At 48.5% G+C, this 22131-nt stretch overlaps 6 protein-coding genes across 6 annotated transcripts; 3 read left to right on the forward strand and 3 right to left on the reverse strand.

Moving 5' to 3' along the window:
* Nucleotides 1-332: 332 nt before the first annotated feature.
* On the forward strand, nucleotides 333-1798 carry N7471_008827 (zinc-binding alcohol dehydrogenase family protein; the record flags this gene model as incomplete). The annotated part of the gene is made up of 4 exons (XM_057281546.1): nucleotides 333-584; nucleotides 648-688; nucleotides 764-1209; nucleotides 1266-1798. The coding sequence occupies 4 exons, from the start codon at nucleotides 333-335 to the stop codon at nucleotides 1796-1798; spliced, it is 1272 nt and encodes a 423-aa protein (XP_057135806.1).
* A 761-nt stretch (nucleotides 1799-2559) lies between these two features.
* Nucleotides 2560-4948, forward strand: luA (3-isopropylmalate dehydratase LEU1; the record flags this gene model as incomplete). The annotated part of the gene is made up of 2 exons (XM_057281547.1): nucleotides 2560-2766; nucleotides 2831-4948. The coding sequence occupies 2 exons, from the start codon at nucleotides 2560-2562 to the stop codon at nucleotides 4946-4948; spliced, it is 2325 nt and encodes a 774-aa protein (XP_057135807.1).
* Nucleotides 4949-5855: 907 nt separating this feature from the next.
* On the forward strand, nucleotides 5856-7367 carry N7471_008829 (uncharacterized protein; the record flags this gene model as incomplete). Its single annotated transcript, XM_057281548.1, has 2 exons — nucleotides 5856-6606; nucleotides 6634-7367. The coding sequence occupies 2 exons, from the start codon at nucleotides 5856-5858 to the stop codon at nucleotides 7365-7367; spliced, it is 1485 nt and encodes a 494-aa protein (XP_057135808.1).
* A 265-nt stretch (nucleotides 7368-7632) lies between these two features.
* On the reverse strand, nucleotides 7633-9371 carry N7471_008830 (uncharacterized protein; the record flags this gene model as incomplete). Its single annotated transcript, XM_057281549.1, has 4 exons — nucleotides 7633-7997; nucleotides 8063-8905; nucleotides 8954-9186; nucleotides 9238-9371. The coding sequence occupies 4 exons, from the start codon at nucleotides 9369-9371 to the stop codon at nucleotides 7633-7635; spliced, it is 1575 nt and encodes a 524-aa protein (XP_057135809.1).
* A 671-nt stretch (nucleotides 9372-10042) lies between these two features.
* Nucleotides 10043-17605, reverse strand: ags2 (alpha-1,3-glucan synthase Ags2; the record flags this gene model as incomplete). Its single annotated transcript, XM_057281550.1, has 6 exons — nucleotides 10043-10091; nucleotides 10146-10656; nucleotides 10736-10941; nucleotides 11002-16959; nucleotides 17019-17194; nucleotides 17255-17605. 6 exons carry the CDS (start codon nucleotides 17603-17605, stop codon nucleotides 10043-10045), a joined length of 7251 nt encoding a protein of 2416 aa, XP_057135810.1.
* Nucleotides 17606-21008: 3403 nt separating this feature from the next.
* Nucleotides 21009-21746, reverse strand: N7471_008832 (orotate phosphoribosyltransferase; the record flags this gene model as incomplete). Its single annotated transcript, XM_057281551.1, has 1 exon — nucleotides 21009-21746. One exon carries the CDS (start codon nucleotides 21744-21746, stop codon nucleotides 21009-21011), a length of 738 nt encoding a protein of 245 aa, XP_057135811.1.
* Between the last annotated feature and the right edge of the window lie 385 nt (nucleotides 21747-22131).

Consider the following 22131-nt stretch of genomic DNA (forward strand, 5'->3'; position numbering starts at 1 on the left):
CCCGCCATGAGCAATGGATAACGACTACGGATAGACCTCGGAAGTACGCAAACGCTCTCATTGCGCGAATGTGAGACGAAATTATCCCATTGATCTTGCTAGGAAGTCCCAGAGCCAAGCGTTTAGTGGAGGTGCCCCAACCCTATGTACGTGCTTACGGGATGGATTGGTATCACTGCCCCGCGCCCTAAAACGAGGCGTGCTTTGGCTTTATCTTCTCGCCCGAGATATCATATAGAATGGTACCAAGGGCAATATAGATAGCGCATAGTAGTTGGATTGGTGTTCCCCTGACCCAGCTTCAAGTCATGCCATTACTACCCCCAAGCACCATGTCGACCACCTCTACTTGCCTTCAACTCGAAGAGTTGCAGAAGACCCCGACTACTTTCCACCAAAACCTGTTTTCGGAGTCTATCTCAGAGTACTCTAATGAGTCAAGATCTGAGAGTGAACCTCCGTCGCCGCGGTCTGAGGAGTCAAGACAAAGAGTCTTGCTTCTCAAAGGGGCCCGTGAACAGTACGCACTGGTAGATGATCATGCTATTCCTTCTGTTCTGCATGAGGGAGAGATTCTTGTCAAGGTATGACAGGTCCCCCCCCGACTGGATCTTGTATAACACTAGATGCTGACTATTGATTCGCAGGTTCTTGCAATCGGCCTCAACCCTATCGACTGGAAGGGACCGTAAGTATTACTATTCTGTAGCTGGAAATCAGCAGTGTCAAGTTATGGTCAATGACTAACTGATGAATCGATTAGGGCATTCAACTTTGGTATCCCCAGCCTGCCATGGATCAACGGGCGGGACCTGGCTGGCCTTGTACTACAAGTCCCCAAAGGGTCATCACGTCTTCGTGTAGGCGACGTTGTGTTGGTACCATCAACAGATTACCGGGATATTAGGAAAGCAGCATTCCAAGAATATGCCATTGCCACCGACTTTAATGCTGCCCGAATTCCTTCTTCAACATCTATCCACGCTTCAGCTTCTGTTGGAGTCGCATTCGTCGCTGCTGCATTGGCTTTGGGTGTCTCATTCGGACTAGACTTCTCCCTCATCACACAAGTCCCCGGTCCTAATTTGCCCAATATCATCAAAAAGCTCGACAGAAATGATATACCCGCCGATATACATGAAGAATGCTTTGCGTCATTATTGGACTCAGAAAAGCCACAACGTGGAGACTGGGTTGCTATCTGGGGAGGTAAGACAATCAATGCCTCCATTACTATGATCTGCTCACTGACATTTATACTGCAGCCTCAACAACCACTGGTCTGATAACTCTTCAACTCGCTAAACTCGCTGGGCTACGCGTGATTTGTGTAGCCGATGCAGCACGACATGGTGCCAAACTCGTGCAGTCCGGTGCAGATCTGTTAGTCGATCGACATGACCCTGATCGTGCAGTAGAAATTATCCGCGGTGTCACCGGGGGCAAGCTTCGATATGCCATTGATATAGTCGGAAGAGACACAGCAACACAGCTTGAAAAGGCTCTTAATCCTGATGGCCACGCTCATCTCCTTGGGTTAACCGGTTTACCTAAAGAGAAAAACCCGGGGGTACAATATCACACTGTGCCCATTAAGCTCTTCCATACCGCTCCTGCAGTGGGTGAAGCTATGGTGTGCTGGTTGGAAGATCTTCTGCAATCGACGAATCTTACATTGCCAGAGATTGTTCATGCAGAGGGCGGGTTAGAAGGTATTAATGCGGCGCTCGAGACGTTGCGGAGTGGCTCAGTGTCTGGAAAGAGGATCGTGGTCGATCTGGGCTCTTCGCCTCGGTAGCCTACGGGGTTCCGTGCTTTCTTCCTACACTTCATGAAATTTTACTCCCGACATACAGGCATTGGCGTTTTGGTATACGACTTTAGGTAGATTGGATTTTAGATGAAACAAGTTCAAAATTTGATAGTTCTTTCGCTAAGAACATGTGAATGCGTCTTTTTGACATTGTGGAATGGCTCAGCACCCGAGGTGAGAGAGCGGATCAGTACAACCTATATTCAGTTCAAGGGCTATAATATAGTATACTCGATGTTCCCCAGATGATCCCCATATCCACTGTATGCCACAACGTGTTCACCTGTGCTAAGCGTATAAGCGTTGAGTCAAAAAATGGCGGGCCGATCGGAGGCGGAACCCTGTAAGGTGCAGCCAATCAGCGTGCTTACATTACTTGGTCCGGAGCGGTCTACGAGTATCCGCTACCAAGCGTGATTAGCCGCGTTCCCTTTTTTGGATTATGCAGCGCCGACCGATATCGGCCATCCGCTGTGTTGCCACTTCGGCCAATAAAATTGTTACCATTCGCCGCTGACCGGCCGAGATCGGCGTTGCCCCTCGAGAAGCTCTCCAGCGACATCGCGGATGCTTCAGAGCAGAAAAATATAACAGTCATTCCTATTCCAGTTCCCCAGGTCTCGGTACATTACTACTTACTATATTGCTCTTCATTGGAGCTCCCTATTATCTCTTCTTTGTCTCCTCAAATCTTGTACCCTCATATCCTCTCTTCCTCGCTATTAGCTTTTTATCCCACCCCCACCATGCCTTCCGCCGAGTCAAAACCCAAGACCTTGTATGACAAGGTCTTCCATGACCACATCGTCAATGAGCAAGAAGATGGCACTTGCTTGATCTACATTGACCGACACCTCGTTCACGAGGTCACATCTCCCCAAGCCTTCGAAGGCCTCACAAACGCTAGCCGCAAGGTCCGCCGGCCGGACTGCACTCTGGCTACAGTTGATCACGTATGTTCAATCCCATACCTGCTAGCAATTCACGACTAATTGGACTGATTTTTTCCCCGGATAGAACATTCCCACCACTTCACGAAAGAATTTCAAAAATGCCGGTGACTTCATTAAGGAGAACGATTCGCGTCTTCAATGCACAACCCTGGAGGAGAACGTGAAGAACTTTGGCCTCACCTACTTCGGTATGGGTGACAAGCGTCAGGGTATTGTCCACATTATCGGCCCCGAGCAGGGGTTCACTCTGCCCGGCACGACTGTCGTCTGCGGTGACAGCCACACCTCCACACACGGTGCTTTCGGTGCCCTCGCGTTCGGTATTGGAACCAGTGAAGTCGAGCACGTCCTCGCAACCCAGACACTCATTACCCGCCGCAGCAAGAACATGCGCATCCAGGTTGATGGCGAGCTTCCCGCTGGCGTCACCAGTAAGGACGTCGTTCTCCACATCATCGGTGTCATTGGCACTGCTGGTGGTAATGGTGCTGTTATTGAGTTCTGCGGATCTGTCATCCGTGGACTGAGCATGGAGGCCCGTATGTCGATGTGCAACATGTCCATTGAGGGTGGTGCCCGTGCCGGTATGATTGCGCCCGACGAGATCACTTTCGAATACCTCAAGGGCCGTCCTCTGGCTCCCAAGTACGGCAGCGCTGAATGGAACAAGGCCACCAGCTACTGGTCCAGCCTGAAGTCGGACGCTGGCGCCAAGTACGATAGCGAGGTCTTCCTTGACGGCAAGGATATTATTCCCACCATCTCATGGGGTACCTCTCCCCAGGACGTGGTCCCGATCACTGGTGTTGTCCCCAGCCCCGATGACTTCGAGGATGAGAACCGCAAGGATTCTTGCAAGCGCGCTCTCGAGTATATGGGCCTTGTCCCTGGTACGCCCATGAAGGATGTTGTGGTTGACAAGGTCTTCATTGGATCTTGCACAAACGCCCGTATCGAGGATTTGCGTGCCGCAGCCAAGGTGGTCAACGGCCGCAAGATTGCCTCCAACATTATGCGTGCTATGATCGTTCCTGGATCTGGTCTTGTCAAGGAGCAGGCTGAGTCCGAGGGCCTCGACAAGATCTTCACTGACTCCGGTTTCGAATGGCGCGAGGCTGGCTGCTCTATGTGCCTGGGTATGAACCCAGATATCCTGTCCCCCAAGGAGCGCTGTGCTAGTACCTCCAACCGCAACTTCGAGGGTCGCCAGGGTGCCCAGGGCCGTACTCACCTCATGTCACCCGCCATGGCCGCCACTGCTGCCATTGTCGGCAAGCTCGCTGATGTTCGTGAGCACGTCGTAGTTAGCCCCGTCCTTGGCAAGGCCTCGCCTAAGATCGACGTCCAGCCCGTGTTCGAATCCCCCGAGACCGAGGACGAACTTGACCACGTCCTGGACTTCCCTGCCGACAACGAGCCCCACGCCAACTCTTCAACCCCTGCTAGCGGCGGTGGCAAGAGCACTGGTCTTCCCCCGTTCACCACCCTGAAGGGCATCGCCGCGCCTTTGGATCGCGCCAACGTCGACACCGATGCCATTATCCCCAAGCAATTCCTCAAGACCATCAAGCGCACAGGTCTCGGTACCGCTCTGTTCTATGAGCTCCGTTACACCGATGACAAGGAGAACCCCGATTTCGTCCTGAACCAGGGCATTTACCGTGACTCCAAGATCCTGGTTGTTACCGGCCCCAACTTCGGATGCGGTAGCTCCCGTGAGCACGCCCCCTGGGCTCTGCTCGACTTCGGTATCAAGTGCATCATCGCCCCCTCCTTCGCCGACATCTTCTTCAACAACACCTTCAAGAACGGCATGCTGCCCGTCGTCGTCTCTGATGAGGTCGCTCTGCAGAAGATCGCCGATGAGGCCCGCGCCGGCCGTGAGATCGAGGTTGACCTTGTCAACCAGGAGATCAAGGATGCTCAGGGTAACAAGATCACTGCCTTTGAGGTCGAGGGTTTCCGCAAGCACTGCCTGGTTAACGGCCTGGATGATATTGGTCTTACTCTCCAGATGGAGTCCAAGATCCGCACTTTCGAGTCCAAGCGCACCCTTGATACCCCCTGGTTGGATGGCAGTGCCTACCTCCGCCGTGACCGGCGTGGCGCGACTATGGTCGAGGCCGCTCCCGTTCCCAAGACCAACCGTGGTGAAGTGACGAACGAGCCTCTTGAGTGGTAAAAGTTGTTCTTTGTGTTTGCCAAGTGCTTGGGTTTGGTCATTGGCACTGCCGCAATTCATTTTTGTGTCACGTTTGGATTTCAGCATCATATTCCCCTACTTGTTGCGGCTACTATTTGTGTTTTGTTTTGCCCTGGGCTAATCATGGGGTATTGAATAATTTGGGTAGCCTACGAATTTCAACGAGAATGAATTATGATCGTGGATTTGTAATTTATATAATAAATTCTCCTTACATTCTCTACATCTTATTATATTGGTTAGGTAGCTTGACTTTGCAGAGTTAAGTTAATTGATTGTAGAGCAAATTGCCCGGGGGTAGAGGACGTATTTATAGGCTTCTCAGCTTTTGTCACTTATAAGCTGGGTAGGAAATGTTGAGGGAAACCTATCCTTATTGAGGGCTGTTGAAACCCATGTCTTCTTTTTACCGCAAATATTTGCAGCAACACTTTTGATGCCTTAAGATGTTCAGCGAGAGAGACGAGCAAGAGTCGTGTTGAAGAACAGGATGAATTTCCCCGACCGACTCGTTGGTCACTATCCTGAAAAGTAACCAATTTCTAGTCAAATGTGACTGCGTTGATTGACTATTGTGGTGAACGTAAAACTCAGTCCATAGTCACCTGCGTCTGCATAGTCTATAGGAGATACCAAGGCCTGATGGAAACGGTACTACCCAGACCTTTGACTTTCTCCTGTGGACAAAATGGATGCCCCAAACCGCTCGACAGGCTAGGAAAATGAAGGAGATAAGCAGCCCAGTGAATTGCCAATTCTTAATGCCCGTCCTAAGAAAAAGATATAAATATAAGGCGGTCAGAATTTACTATGGGCAGAATCCTACTCTGGCGCACTGGTGGCTATAGACTGCAGGACCCCTGAGCTTTGTCCTCAACAAGACAATATGGGCTTTTCACTACCGCCAGAGTTGACATCCATTATTTTGGAGTACATTTCTCATGACGACCTCCATTTAGCCAAATATTCAACAATCAGTCGCGACTGGCAGGCGATCATCGAGAGCAAAACATTTTCATCCCTTAAAATCAACACCCCCAAGCGGTTAGCAGAATTCAATGAGCTATTATGGGACCGAAGAAGGAGCTATGTTCGAGAGGTCGATTTGATTATTCAACTGGAGTCATACTATAATGATAGCGATGCGTGCACGCGCTACGAAAATGAAGGGGAGATACAACGAAATAACAAGATTTTCACCACATCGATCCAGTCACTTTTCATTACTCTAGCTAAATGGCCAGCAAAAGAAGAAGCCAACTTTAGTCTTTCGATTGAGGCCCGGTCCCCCGATGATCTTCTAGGTCAAACCCCTAAGGCAAAGAGGGAGCGGGAGAAGCGGATAGCAGAATCTTACCCAAGGAATGATTTCCAGGATAAGAGATTCGAAAGATCATACCTTCAATTCAATAAGGAGATCGTTAGTGTTAAATGCCCGGCCGTCCCTATAATCACTTCCCTTGAAATCATAGGAGCGATAAATAGAAGGAAAATTGAACCAGCTTCTTGTTCTTTCATCGTGTCGAAGTTGCCTCGACTATACCGCCTGGTGCTTTATTTGAATGACTCTTGCAAATGGGACCCGGAACTGAGAAAACGCCATAGAAACGGTATGCTATATAACAATGCCCGGCAGGGTATGTGCTAATCGGAAATCTACCTAGATTTCGCGGATTCTATTCTACTATGGCCTGCCAGTATACGGCAGCTCCACCTTGACTTCTGCTATGTGGCCCCTTTCGATCAAAACTATTCCCCAGCGGCTTCAACTGTGAAAGGAAAAACAGACCCGCTAGGCTCACGATTACGGGAGTTCTCGCAACAATTGAAAGAAATGGGCGGGACCCAATGTGTGCTTGGAAAAGAAGTATTCTGGCCAACAGATGAACAGAATCAGAATCTCCAGCTTCCCTTTTGGCCCCATTTTACTGATCTGTGGTTGGGATACGAGCCGGTGACTCCAAGTGGAAACTGGATGTTCGCAAAGGAAGAACCTCAAGAATCTGAAGATGAGGATGATTATGACTCTAGTGACCCAGGCTCCGACTATAATGAGATGGATGACACCGATAAAGATTGGGTTGCCCCGGAGGACCGCATGGGCAGAATATTTCGAACTAAGCCCATTCGCGAGTTGTTCAATGCGTATTATCTCTCAGCTGCCAATGCCGCTCTTTGCATGCCCAAGCTGGATAATATGTTTTTGGAAGTGACGAACGGCTGGAATCGACACGAGTTTTGGTACAGGGTGAGGGATGGAGTAGCGAATGCGACCTGGTCTAGTGGTGATGATCCGAAAGCATTCGAGCCAAGCGATGAAGTCTTACAAGTCTGGAAACAGGTTGCTTCCGCGCGTACTGGAGGAGGTGATCTTGAAGTTGAATTTGACCTTCTCTGAGGTAGAAGTTTCATTCAATCCTGCAAAGCGTTTACACCGACATCAATATATGCCAGTCGCTTTAGGACCAAAGTGGCTCTACAATGAGGATGAATGGTGGCAATCTGTGCTTAATCCCTTGACTTCTTCCCGATGATCATGCTGCAATTGACAACCCACAAAGAGCCTGCGCTGTAACCCGGTACAATTCACAAATCAATGATAATATGGAGTGAACGCTATATATACTTCCAATCTGGCTTGTATTGTATATAATATTATTATCCTACAAGAAAGAATTCATATTCGCGGGTTGCGATGTCGGTGGGCTTTCTACGCCGTCGACGACCAAATGTCTGACATCAGAAGGCCCAGCAAACCGTTTTGTTGCAGTAGTAAACCAGGTCATCAGGCTGAGCAATGTCAAAATCCCGATAGCTGCACTGGTGTAATTCATTGATTCGGAGGTGACTGGAGCATCAGATGGAAAATTGAATGTAATAGAGGCGAATAACAGAAATAGCAGACCTATCGCACTGAAACCGAGTGACAGCGGAAGCGGCAATGAATGTGGTCCAATGAAGGAGGAAGGTTGGGGCCAGAAGAAATAACCAAGTAGTCTGGCAAACAGTACAAGACTGTAGGAAACGTCTAAATTAAATTCACATTAGCTGCTTAAGGTTCATGGTTACCTGAAGTCGAATATGTGAACGTACAAAAGCCCGTGGTGGCTATCGAAATCACCGTTGCAAACCCCGTCTCCGTGCCGAAGTAGATCGCGTTCAAACCTAACTGCACTGCCACAGTGAGAAAAATGGCGTAAAGAGGTATTTTCTTCCTCGGCTCAACTTGAGACCACAAGGCTGAAAATGGTAGCCCGTGGTCTCGCGCAAACGCGTATACTGATCGCGATCCCTCAGCGACGAGACTAATAGACGTGACCATGATGATGACGGTGATCATACTCGCCAAAATGCAGGTCCCAGTTTTGCTTTGGGTTGAGTCGTAGAATATCTGGATGACGGGAACCCCGGTGCTTGAGTTGACCGTTGCTTCGATATCACCCATGCAAAAGCACAGTGTCAGGAGGAAGAGTAGTCCAGTTACAGCCCCTATGATGACCGACATGATAATCGCTTTAGGTGCATCTCGACTGGCGTGGGTCATCTCTTCTGTCATATGGCTCGGTGCATCGTAGCAGCACATGCCGAAAAAGCTTTGTAGAATCCCAACTATAGTGGCCGTCGAAGCGCCAAAGCCGGTCATATTCCGGAACTCGTGGAATACAAAGTCTGCATCTTGCTTCTGCTGGTTCGTTGCTAAGAGGGTGGTGATCACAACAATGAACGAGGTGATGTTCCACACTAATATAAAGCGAGACAGACGATGCAAAGCGTGCGGTGCGAATACATTGATGGCGAGAGAAAATAGCCCCACGGCCCAGGCAACCAACACGGTATGCCACCGCTCGATAACGAAGACCGGGAAGATCAGGTTGACTTGGCCCAGGATATAATTCGAACCAAAGGAATTGTTGACCGCGCCCATGGCGAGAATTCCTAGCAAACAGATCAGCGAGTATTCACCAAACTTCGACGGCTACGAACCGGTCAGCATAAACCACCCAGTAATATATGACAGCTGCCGGGAAACGCGAGGCGGTGCGAGCATGGCCACCCACGAGTATTGGCCTCCAGCCACTGGCCAGCGCGAGCACATCTCAGCCATCGCAAGGGCAATGAGCATTGTAAACACACAGACCCCGATCCAGCCGAAAATAATGACCGGTGGGCCACCTGCCTGGATGCCAATGATGAAGACGCCACTTAAGGCTGTCCAGCTGGTGGGAATTAGACATGGCTCTTGTGCTCAGCTCGAGGGAAATTCTCACCAGGTCACAATACTGAAACTGAACCCCACCATATCCAACAAACTGAATGATCGTTTGAACTCTTGCTGGTATCCCATATTCTCAAGAGAGACATCCTCGTCCATCGAGCTATCAAATACCCCCCTGGTCGCCATGTTGATGAATAGCTGACAATGCTTTGGAGGTACCTATCCATGGTCAATGCTGTCGCGAAGCAAGGGGTATATGCACCGATTTCGGTTACGACAGATAGGACGTTCAGGTCTTCCAGTGAGGACTCCCCGACTACTTCCATCCGCTCTTCCCGTCCAACTGGCTAGTTGCCGCCGCCAGATCGCATCTCCTGCTCCGTTTTGCCAAGAACCGTTGCCAAGGCAGAGACAGAGTCGTCAACTGGTATCCCAGAGGTCGCAAAGATGGCACCGAGACCAAGGGCGGTCTCAAAGGCCCTCTCGGCGCACTAGAGTTATCATTTACCATTGGTTCCACGTGCGCTAAAGACCTCTCGACTCCTGTACCATAAACAAGGTATATTAAGGTGTTTTTTAGAATAAGGTTGCGTTGAGTGGGTCCCACTAAGTGGGTCTCGACGCCAACTATGTCCACGGGTGTGGCGATGACCAGGCCTGTTGCTTGTCAACTGACATTATATCATTATATTAGACACTAAATACTTCGGCTGTTTACGTTTGACAACAAATAAGCCGCACGAACAAACAACAATTATATCACCAATGTACGCAAGGAAATTCGAAAAGACCACAATTGCAGAGCTTGAATCACCAATCCATACCACCCAATTCCAGCAAAACAAATCCACATTTGTTCAGGGCTTCGATAATTGCTCCCTTCGGAAGAAAAGGAGAAAGCCACCACTTGAATGTAAACGTTAGACAGGTTTCACAATATTCTTATAGGGGAGCACATACCAAATCGAGAGCTGTAATAAAAGAGCAACCCAAAACCAAGCGTTACCCAACGCGCCCGCACCAGCCGTGATATCTGGCGAGATAGGCCCTGGTCCAATGTTGTTTGGTGCAAAGGCCCTTGCGCAAATAGTGGCGAGAGAGCCCAGGACCTGTGACACCAGAAGGGTGAAGCAGATATGCATGCGTGTCAGTGTTTGCAGCAGAATCATACCAAACCCGAGACCTTGTAATGCGTCCAAGACCCCGAGCCAGAGCCAAAGACTGCGGGATACAAGAGCTCCTGATGTATAACTTCCAGCCCAGGGGAGGAACAGCCCGGAACCAGATGTGCCCCACCAGATTTGGGCCCAACGAGGTGCACCCAGACCACATGCGAGAACTGGGAGGATCCAACTATGAGACTTGGATAGTCTAGCCAACAGAAAGAGAATAGCTATCCAGACAAATCCAAAGAAAGCAACACAGAGAAGTAGGATTTGCCACGCGCTGGCGTGCTGGGTAATCCAGAGGACTGTGGTAACCATTAGTGCAATCCAAGGCATTTGAAGGGAGAAGATATAGTAGGAACCGTTAGGCAAATGGAGACTCACAATTCCAGTTTCGACCATATGGGGCACTCAAAAAGAAATTTTGCAGAATGACGACCACCCAGTTCCAAAGTACAATCTTGCGCCGGAAGACAGATTTGTAGAATGATGGCACTTTGCCGGGAGTTTGGCGATAGTAGTTTGGCAAGCCAAAATAGACGATGAGGCCAATTGCCCACAAAAAGATGGTGATTGGCGCGCATATTGCTCTATAGCAATGGTTAGCAAGTCTCTGATCTTCGAGATGAAGATTTCGATGTTATACGCACGTCATCCTCCATGTGTTGGTGACACTGCCCTGCACATCTATAATTCCCGCGTTTGTGGCTTTAGTCAAAGTTGAACCCCAGTACCAAAGAGCAATGACATAGGCTTGCTGCGTGCCCTGAATAAGACAAGCACGGAACACCCACTGCTTGACCGGCGCACCGCTCTCATCTCCGAAGTTGAGGGCGAAGAAGATGGAACCACTCGATGATGCAGCAGCGTAGATACTACTTCCAACATTTTGAATCCATCCGCGATTGTATGAGTTGGGCTCAAAGTGTGCCATTCCGATGATCAAAAAAGCCGTTCCGTATAGAAGCCACGGCACACTCAGAACGAACACTGATTTGCAGTATCGGAAGAAAAACCACCATAGGATAGAAGTAATAAGGTAGACCGTCGCGATTCCGTACAACTTCGTAGCGGTCTGACCGACCTCTCCGGTGAGAAGGGTAATCTGGTAGGAATTGGCGGCAATGATCTGGCCCAGCCCTAGGAAGAGAGAATACACCGGCCATTCCCCGATGCGCATTTGCATCCATTTCTTCAGTCCTGTTGGTGGCACGTAGTCATCACCAAGAAGGAATTCATCCGGCGGAGGATCTTTTCTCTCGCGCTCACCACTTTCATGGGATGTCGCGTCGTCGTTGGTAACTGACCCTGTTGGGGACGTTCCTGGTTTGCCGCGGTGCACTGAGCCAGCTGGGGATCCTTGGTTGAGGCCAAGGCGTGCATCACGGAATTTATTGAACCATTTCTTTTCGCTCTTCTCGAGGTATTGCTCAATGCAGAGTTGGGTGTCTGAGTTCGCCCCATTAAGTTCCTCGAGTCTTTTTTCAAACACCCTATAGTACTCGCCGTTGCTGTCGGTAAAGAATGGGTCGACCTTTTGAAGTTTGAAGTCTTTCTTCTCTCCAACAACCGAATCGACAGACAAAGCTGAGGCATTACTGAGACGGTTTCCTGGCTCCGCCCATGGGCGGGAAGGAGGAATGAGGGTGTCATCTGTCCCGACAGTACTTGGTGCTGTTGAACTAGAGGGCGTGTTGCTGCATCGAGCCAACAAGGAGCCTTGACTGGCTCGTTGGGCCGAGAGAGCCTCTTTCGTGAGGGCCACACCGGCAGGCTGGGGGTTTTGTACACGCCCTGGGTCTGATCCTTCAGGTGACATGGAATAATCATCATCACCGTAGCAAGTGGCCATCATTTCATCATCGCTATTTTCTTCAGCCTCTGGAGAGGCTATACCAGCGCTGTCATCACGCTCGATAACACTGCCTTTCCCGAGGTCTGGTCGACCACGAGGCTCAATGATGCCAGATAGCGGCCGAACGCCATGAGACATCTGGCGGCTGAGTCCCGATCTAGGTCTTTCATCGAACCCAGGGCTTGCATCACGACTGTAGATTATAGAACTTCGCTGTAGTGATCCCGTAGTACCAGGGCGACTTGAGGGTTGTAATGGAGGCGTTGATGCGCCTGATCTTGTTGACGTAGCCTGCGGTGTCATCATCCCGTAGATGGCGTTATATGCACCAGCAGCGGTGGATTGGCTCTGCGATTTGGCTCGTTCCTTTTGATGGACTCGAATCGATGTGGACTGTAAGATCTCGAGATCTTCGACCCACTGGGCAACTGGGAATCGTTGCTTGGCAGACCTTGCGCGCATCATCGCCCTCACCTCGGGCTTGGAGTTTAACGCACTGTCGATGGCCAACTTGAACTGTTTTAACAGGTGGGAGGTAGTCGTGGACTCCACCGTATACCACCAACCAGGCATCTGCCCGAGTCCCCCTACTCTGGCCCCAATACCGAGGGCACCCTTCCGACCAAATTCCACAGCGACAAGCCCAAATGGTTCATCGCGTGATGGAATCAGTGCAAAATCTGCGCCAGAGAAGATGAAGTGTGGCAAGATCGTGAACTGAGGTTTGGAACACACCCGACCAGGGTAAAGCTTCATCATTCGATCAAATTTCAACGCGGCGAATTTGCCATATAAATCAATGAGTGGCCCGATGCAGATTAGCTGGACATGCTCTCGACTCTCCAATACACCAGGCAAGACATCAGCTATCAGGTCGATGCCTTTTTGCATAGACCATCTTCCAACGAAGACTAACAGATCAGCGTCAGGTCTTTGCTCGAGACCAGCCCATTCTTGAGCTTGGCGCTTTAGCTCTGCTCTGCGGATTTCGAAGTCATTGTCGACGTTAATATCGCTCTCCTTGGGTAAGGCTCTATCCCATTCGCCTGTATCAGAGGGGTCAGGGTTCGGTAGGTTTCCAACTTTCCTCAAGCCCCAAAAGATTGGATATCGAGCATATGACCGCTTGCCATACTTTTTCGACACACCAACAGCACCAAAACCTTGTTGATGAAGGCGAAGATAGCTTGCACCGGCATGAAGAAGATTGAAGATCTCGCCGAATTGAACATAGCGTGTTACAACATCCAAATCAAGGTTGAAAACAGAGCAGACTTCGGTTTTCTCTTTCTGTGTCCGCATAGGCCATAGGCCTTGAAATTCGGCGTTATGAAGCGACAAGCAAATGGGAATAGTTTCAGGCAAAATATATAACGGAGCCACCGAGCCGTGATAGTCATTGACGTGGTACATATCAACGGGGAAGCGCTTCATTGCCTGGGCAATGCATTGGTTCCAGGCAGAGTAGTATATAGCGCTGTCAAGGTCGTCCATACGGGCTGGGTAGGGCTCTGTGACGGACTGTTGGCGAAAAACGGGCGCATCTAGCAAAACATATGTGATGTTCCTCAGCTGGTGGTATTGAATCTTGATTTCGTATGAATTCCCCAGGATCATGACAAACATCGAGTCTGCCTGTTTATCAATAGGATATTTCACTCCACCGACACAGGGAATCACCCAGACAAGATCCTGATGTCCAAGCTGTTTACTCATCAACTGTGCCATGACACCCAAGCCACCAATTTTTATCTTGATAGCCCAGTCATCGATCTCATATTCCATGGTTGCAATGAGGACCTTTCGTCGGTGGGCAGTTCGATTGCCAAAAGCAGAATTACTTTGAAGGAAGTGTGACCTGCTTGCAAGGCGTCTGAAGGGGTTTCTGGACTGCCCATCTTCCACATGGCCGATCTTGAATTTGTTGACGAAATCCATTGAAATGAGCGTCTTTTTTTTACTCACGCCGACTTGGTTGAACTTTATCCGGTAGAATGTTTTCATGAACACATAAGCGCAGGTTGACGCTGTGATGACGGGAACAATGCAAAGGAGGAAAAAGAGGGCCATTTGAACGTATTTGGAGCCTGTAGGGACAAGCTTAAACTGCAAATTTGAGTCATCGAGTTGAATCCTCCAAGCGAGGTGCGGGTTCGGTGGATGCTGAGTGATGTTTATAGTTGTCACACTGAGTGAAGAGGGTGGTAGACGGTCTAGGATTGAGTCTCCATCGGAATCTCCGTAGATGTAGCTTTGGTCCGGTTGCTTACCAGGGTTCATACCCCAGACATTCAGCTGACCCTGGGCAGGCCATTCAGCCATAAAGCGGAACTTCCAGAGGCTATCGGTACCTTGTCTCACAATGTTATCCAAGCCGGCATCATATCCGTACCTATTGAAAGGGCCATTGAAAAAGAAATGAGGAAATCGACGTCGAATAGCAGGACTCCAGTCGGGTCCGTCACCCTCTTGGACGTAGTCGCTACTACCTGTGAGGCGACTCCAGTACTCAACCCGAACATGTTTCCCATCCCATCTCTGTTTCTTTGTTCCAGACCAAGGCAGTTCTTCAATGCTGTGGTTTCTTCCCTCGTACGGGAGCCATTCAGTAAAAGTACTACCCCAGTTGGTAGAGTATCGATATTTGTCTGCTCCTGCTGCGTGTTGTGAAATGAAAAGAGTACCATCTTCGCGACTATGGAGCAAACTGCTGGAGTAATTTGCCGTGGTAAAGATCATGGGATTATCAGACTGCCCGACTCGGATCAAGAAATGGTCGATGGCGTTAGTTGCTCTCCCATCGGTACTTGTCGCATTGTTCACCGTCAATTTATGCACGCCATTGTAGACACCAGTCAGGGAAGCTCTCCAAGACCAGGTGGATGGAATTTGTCCCGTCCAAGATGTACTCTCCGGTTCAACACTCTCACAACTGACACTGTCAAGGTCCACAGAAGGCCGTTCTCCAGTTTCAGTAGACGATTCAAGCGATATTGACTCGGTTACCATAGAGCAATTCATCTCTGTGGAGAAGAAGAAACTGATATCCACTGACTCACTTTCGTTTGGCGCAACAACAGATAGTAACGGAGCGTCATGCCCAGGTAGGAACTTGGTTATCATGGGACGAGGAGAGACGAACTTCTCTTTTCGGATGTAGGCTCTAAATTCGTACGGTTGAAGCCTCATACTGTCAAGACAACCGTTGTACTCATCGGAGCCGTTCAAAGCAAGTTTGACAGGACTCTCTTGCAGCGTCAACTCGTCGTGAGGATAGAACAGGTTCTTCACCGTGGTGTTGATGCCGAATGGAGCAATCAATGCCGAAGTCGGGTCGGAGCAGTCGAACTCATAGTTCACCGTTCGGTTTTCATTTTGGTACACAAACCAGACCGTTTGGTTGCCCATTTCTCCCAGGTCCTGCAATTGGTAATATGGACTGCGTAGAACAGACCACATGCCAGTTTCTGTGGGGACTCCATCGGAACCTGGGAGATAGATGTTACTTGTTTGGTTTGAGAGTAGCTGAATCCACCATCCATCATTGAGAGCACCAAAGTCCTCTCGCATTTGATACATGTGTTTGATAATGTTCCGCACTGGATGAGCAGGATCACGATGGTCGTATGTGACTGTCTCATCGTAGCATCCCAAACGCCCCGACTTGATAGGCCACTGGAAATATTGAGTGGAATTCAACTGGAAACATCCGTGATTCTTCCAAGCTGTGGCTGGAGACATTGCTTGGCGGCCATAGATATAGTTAGCAGCTGAAGCATCTAGAATATAAAATGCTTGTTCCTCGCCCCACAGAAGCATGGGAATACCAGGCATGTGCAATGTCGTGATAAAAAGAGCCAGCAGTTGCCTTTCAATGCCATATTCAACGGTCGGCCATCGGAACACATCCTGGTTTGTCGCTCCATACATATGGCGTGGATCGAATTTGCCAGTGTTGGCATTGATCATATCATTGGTGAGGACCATTTGATACCAGGCCTCGGTCCAATTGACTGGAACGTCATAACCAGCAGCCAAGTTGCCGTCCATGCCCAAGAACCGGGTGAGGGAACGATAGACGGAGTAATGAAATGCGGCAGCATCGGTGGCTTGCTTGTTTTGGTCACGAATAAAGTAATCCGGATCAGAGGCATTCGTCATCATAAACGCCTCCTCAAGCGTTTGGGACTGCATATCAGGTTGACGTCCTCGCCCGTGAAAGATAGAGCCAAGGGTGTTGCCACTTGTAATTTCACCTGGAAGGAAGAAATTGTGTTTTCCCACACGGTGAGCACAGTCTCGATACGCGCCAGAAATATCCCCAAGAGCATCGACGGTGGCTTGTGTAGCTTTGTCGTAGCGAAAGCCGTCGATGTCGAAGGATGCGATGATCATACACGAATGACGAATAAGTCTCTCTCTGACACTGGGTACCCATTCACGCAGCCGATCTTGCACAGAGGCGAATTTGGCGAGCTCTCGTTTCCAGTCGGGATAGACACCAAAGGCCTCAATGTCACCATATTGATCAAAATCACTATCGTAGCACCCGCCTAGCTCATAATCGACATACTCGTCCACGGGGTATCCAGTCTCATTCCAAAAGCGAGGATATTCACATGTCACATTGTAGGTGTTGCCATATCGGAAGTCGACATATTGACGGTCTGATTTCCAGGAAGCCTTGTGCTCTTTGACTGAAAATGGGGTGGTTGTGTTCATGTACCCTTCGAACCCAATGAGGTCTCCCATGCTAGTACTGTTAGATCCTTGTGACAAGATAAGAGAAAATGGATGGACTGGAAGTCTTACGTTGAGACAGTATTGTCAAAAATAACGTACATGCCGCGGTTGTGAATCTCCGTGATAGCTGCTCTCCATGTTTGAATTGTCCCAAAATGCTGGTCGAGTAGAGTAGTGTCAAGCGCCGAGTAGCCATCAGATCCCCATGGCTGGTTCATCAACACCAAACCTGCAAGATAAAGTCCCTAGAGGTTCAATTGTTAGTCAATATTGGATATGCACCCAAAATCCATTCTGAAGCTAACCTTGATGCCCATTCCTTGTAAATAATCCAAAGTATCCAGCAGCCCAGCCACATCACCTCCATGTCGCATTTGGTTTGAATTGATATCATGTTCAAAGAGTGTCCCATTTACATTGTCGTTTGTTGGATCACCGTTCACAAATCGGTCAAGGAAAAGCGTATATACAGGAAAGCGCCAATTTTCTGGAGAAGGAAAGTATGTGTGGTCGGACCATTCTCCCCAGTAGTCCAAGGGGTTGGTCGCTGTTCGATTCTCATTGAGGTTATAAGCAGTTAAAGTCTCGTCATAGGGCCAACTGATTCCTGGAGCTGCGAGAAAAGCAAGCACTGGGAATGTATATCTCCAATTCATGGTCAACAAACAATGTAGTAAGCCGCTTCAGAGAAACTTAGAAGCGTAGCATGTGTCGAATATGGCGAAGAGCGAGAGGGAGACCGTGGATCCGACTGGAGCTTCCCAGAAACAGTTACTATGTTTCACCATTCCTTGTTAGCAGGTTTGTTGATTCCTTCAAAAGGATATGAGAAAGAAGATCATGTACCCGACTGGTACCAATGGCAAATCAGATCTTCTCACGCAGGTATTCTGAAGGGGAAAGATACTAACAGGGCAGAGATAACCAACAGTTTGCTTTTCGGAAAGTCACAGGGGTTGTGAAAGGGTGGTGTATTGATGACGAATAAAAGGACTAGGGTCAACGAAAGACTTCAAGCATTTCCCTCCAGGTAGAATATGACCAATAGTCCTCCAATCTATAGGAGCTCTCCTAAGTAGAAAAGGTGGGAAAAGAAAGGAAATCGAGAGCTGCGGAATGGTTAATAGAAATAAGAGAAACCTGGAAATGTTTGAGAGATAGTAGAGCGCTACCAGCTGTGGTAAGATCGCTCGATGCGGTTCAAAGGGAGCATGATACCCCACAGTCTACTTCTTCTGACAAAGTCTCTCGATGTTCTTTCTGGTTCCCAATACTAGGCATGAGCTACTTCGACTATTCTCCTCGAAGCCCGGAATGAACGGTTAGAGCCGAAGGTGCAGCTGATAGGAGGCAAAAAGATGCAAGTACACGGAGCTCTGTCCGCGCGTTGATTGACATCCTACATCCTAATTACCGCTATGTGCTATTTACAGAGACCATGGGACTCAGGCGACAGAGATCTGTGTCTTACGAGGCGTCACCCTCGCTCGGGTTTCAAGCAATAACCATAGCTCTCTGCATGGGACGGCCGTCGTGGAATGGCCATGGCTGCTCGACGAGGCTAATCGAGTAATCCATGCATTGCAGGTATCACGGCAATTCCGTGAGACTACCTTATGGATAGTGTCTAAAGCAGTGGGGAGTCCGAGCAGCGCGGTACACTTCCAGTCTTATATTGGTCCAATTGAAAATTCGACGGCAGACAAACTACACTAATTTTCTTGTCAGGGTACTCAACTTGGAGTGCATGCCGAAGTCATATATCATTTATATTGAACCATCGACGCGGTCTCGAACATTACCTCCAGGTACCTGGGTGTATGGTAGAGGCAACAGTTGCAACAGGAATGCCGTCTAACGCGCACCAACTCTAAAAAGGTGTCTGTCAGAGAAATAACTGCTTGACTTGGTGATAGACTGCATACAAAAACAAGTTATCTTCATTTCCTATTGGGGTAAGTGTGCATTTCCAAAGTTGTTATCCAGCCTGCATACAGGTATGGAGTAAATGCGTATACAAGATCCGAGCCTCCCTGTACCCTGCACTTTGCGCTAATTTATATAGATTATTGGTTTTGGTTGCTGGCAATATTCGATCCCACAGAAGCTTGAGTCGCTCTAACAGGTGTTCAAGTCACTACCCGTATATCTTGACCGTTCCAACTCCCGAAACACTATTTGCCTATGTAGTAAGCCTTCTAAACAAGGAACATGACTACATATGTACATATGCTGTATTTGCCAAATGTAACCTGACGTCCATCGTGGACACCGGGATCACCAGTTGTCCTAGAATTAGATGGCCATCAATGAGCTATCCTAGCTTTTTGTGAGAGGACGGCAGTTGAAGAAATATATATCGTTGACAGAGTTATTAACTCTGGGTTCATTATTTATACATCTAGTCATCTGTCGACATTTTAAGTAGTATATCAGGCACCTGAGATTTGAGGATGGAATTTGAGACAATTTGGTGTTTTCTTAGGATCTGATTTATTGAAAAATGACATGTGATGCTCGATTATGGACCTGTAGTGATGTTCCTACGTAGTAGAGTTAAATAGCACAGAGGTAACACCATGTCACCTGCAATTCACTGTGCGAAAAGGGTCATGGGTTTATGTGTATTCACCGACCACGTCAACGAACTTCACGGCGTATTATTCTCTAGGGTACAGAGTGGAACAACATGGGGAGCGTTTATTAAATAACATCATTTCGCTTATACTCAACTAACGTGCTTTCTACAAACATCGAGTAGAATACAGTATAGAAATGCTGCAAAGCAAGCCTATTAACTAAAACCTAGCATGCAATACAATGACCCTAAATTTTCTAGTTAGATACCGAACGACGTTTTGATTAGTCGCTTTGTTTCTTAAGCAATCCGCTTTTGAATCATGGTCCAAATGTATCAATTTGTTACTCTTTGTGGAACGCAGGCAACCATTGGGATATCACCGGAAGCTGCGTATATTAGGGGCATACACAGCACCGATTAGATATCTCATCTAGAATCTGGGGGAAACCTTGGAAGGTTTCATAGATAAACCTGACTATTTTGAGAGAATTCAGATCTAATCTAGTATATAGTTCTGATCGTTGGAAACACCAACTTACATCTATATATATGTACACAGTAGTTGATCTCCATGTTATAGATCGTAGCTGCGTAGAATAAATGTCTCATCCATTGCATTTGCTACCTTTCGGAATTAGTGTGTACTGTATCAAGGTATGTCCCACCATGTGCTGATCAAGTGATGGACTTGGTAGATACATATTACCCGAGCGCAGCACCTGATTTATACATCTATCTTCATAAATAGACTGCCCAATTCGTTCTGAATGGGGTACTTGTATTGCTTCTTGAGGGCATGGTGTCAAACACAACCTAGCACCGGTAGCATCTGCCGTGCTGTGTGTCGCTTGCCGCGCAATATCAATTAACATTATTGGCCTGCCAAGAGACTTAAATTCAGACTATCTATTTCTTAGAGCCCATGTTGAACATTGTCTCGCTCACAGGGATTCCGGCGTCCGAGTGGAACCAGTCAGTTCAGGGGTGTGTTGGAATACAACATAGGTAGAAATATTCAGAGAATTAAAGATAACACATCGAACTATCAATATGTTCAGCTACATAATTAGTAAAGCAGAACATCAGACAGCTGGCATACACAGCTCCATGTTTCCCGATTGGAGTATATATCATAGTTCCTATTGAACACCTCCGATTGAGAACTGGTATCATCTGTTTGCCGGGAACCTCCACGGGCGATGCCAAAAGCATGTGCAAGTCAGTTTGTTTGCCCATTATATCATGTTGTTTCAAGGTGGGCAAATGATAAAGCCATTTGCTAGCCAGTCTAAAGTATATGGTTGGATCAATTATCGAGGACAAGTCAAATAGTCCATATAGGAATGTGCCCCGTCTCCTGATTTGGATATGGGTAATGTTAAAGTAATAATATTTTCAGAGCAACTCCTCCTGGTATCCATACTGTTGTCTTTGCTCATACATCATGCCTTGATTTGGCGGATTCCACAAGCCGATGTCTATTGGGCACCGTAGCGCTCACGGTAATCCTTCAACCGCTGGATCTCGGAGGCGCCAATGCTATCACCCAGCTTCTCAATCAGGTCGTGGAGACCAATGACTGACCGGATGGGGATCTTGCCGCCAAGATCACGCTGGGCAACGCCAATGGCGCTCTTGGACTCGGTATCGCTGACACGTTCCTCCCGATCCAGCAGGACAACGACACCAGCGACGATACCGCCTTCCTTTTCGATGATGCCGACAGCCTCACGGAGTGCAGTGCCAGCAGTGATGACATCGTCCACAATGACGACCCGCTTGCCCTTCAGCGGGGCACCAACAATGTTTCCACCCTCGCCATGAGCCTTAGCCTCCTTGCGGTTGAAGGAGTAGCTGACATTGTCCCAGGTGTTCTTGCCGGATAGGGAGTCCCGCACAGCAAGCTCGTTGGTGACAGATGCGCAAATGGGGATACCCTTGTATGCGGGTCCGAAGATAATGTCGAAGTTGGGCTGAGCGGTGCCGTCGGCGTTGGTGGTGACGAAAGGCTCGGCAGAGAGGACGCTAGCGTATGCAGCAGAGGAGGCGCGCAGCAAAGGTGCAGTGTGCAGGAGGGAAGAGGTGAAGAAGTAGGGTGATTCGCGGCCGGACTTCAGAACATAGGTGCCGAACGAGAGGACATTGTTGGAGATGAGGAGGGGCAGGAGGGTGGACTTGTAGTCCTGATCGGCAGATGGAGGAGGAACAGTAGACATTTTTTTTTTTGGAGTTGGAGGGATGCTAGGTAATTCCTGCGAGAATTGAAGCAATTGTCAAGGAGTCAAAGAGTCGACAAGGTCAAATTGCGAATCCGAGTCGAACGGGAAAATTTTGCCGGAACTTTCTTTTCTATGGAGGGGCAGGCGGTATGGCTTCATATGACGCCTTATAAGGTCCGAGAAAGTGATTTCCACTATAAAAGTACCATAAACACTTAGTTTCTAATAGAAAAAGAGTTAGAAATGAAAGAAACACATATTATTTCCTATACTATGTACTTTCTTTCTTACCTTTTCTCCCAAATATTTCCCTAATTCCTCTTTTAAGAAACGAAACACGTGCCTCCGATGGCCGGCCTTCCCCGCCAAATGTTGTCCCCCA

This window comes from Penicillium samsonianum, assembly GCF_028829775.1.
Source record: "Penicillium samsonianum strain IBT 33392 chromosome Unknown utg000004l_segment0_segment0, whole genome shotgun sequence".
Classification (NCBI taxonomy): domain Eukaryota; kingdom Fungi; phylum Ascomycota; class Eurotiomycetes; order Eurotiales; family Aspergillaceae; genus Penicillium; species Penicillium samsonianum.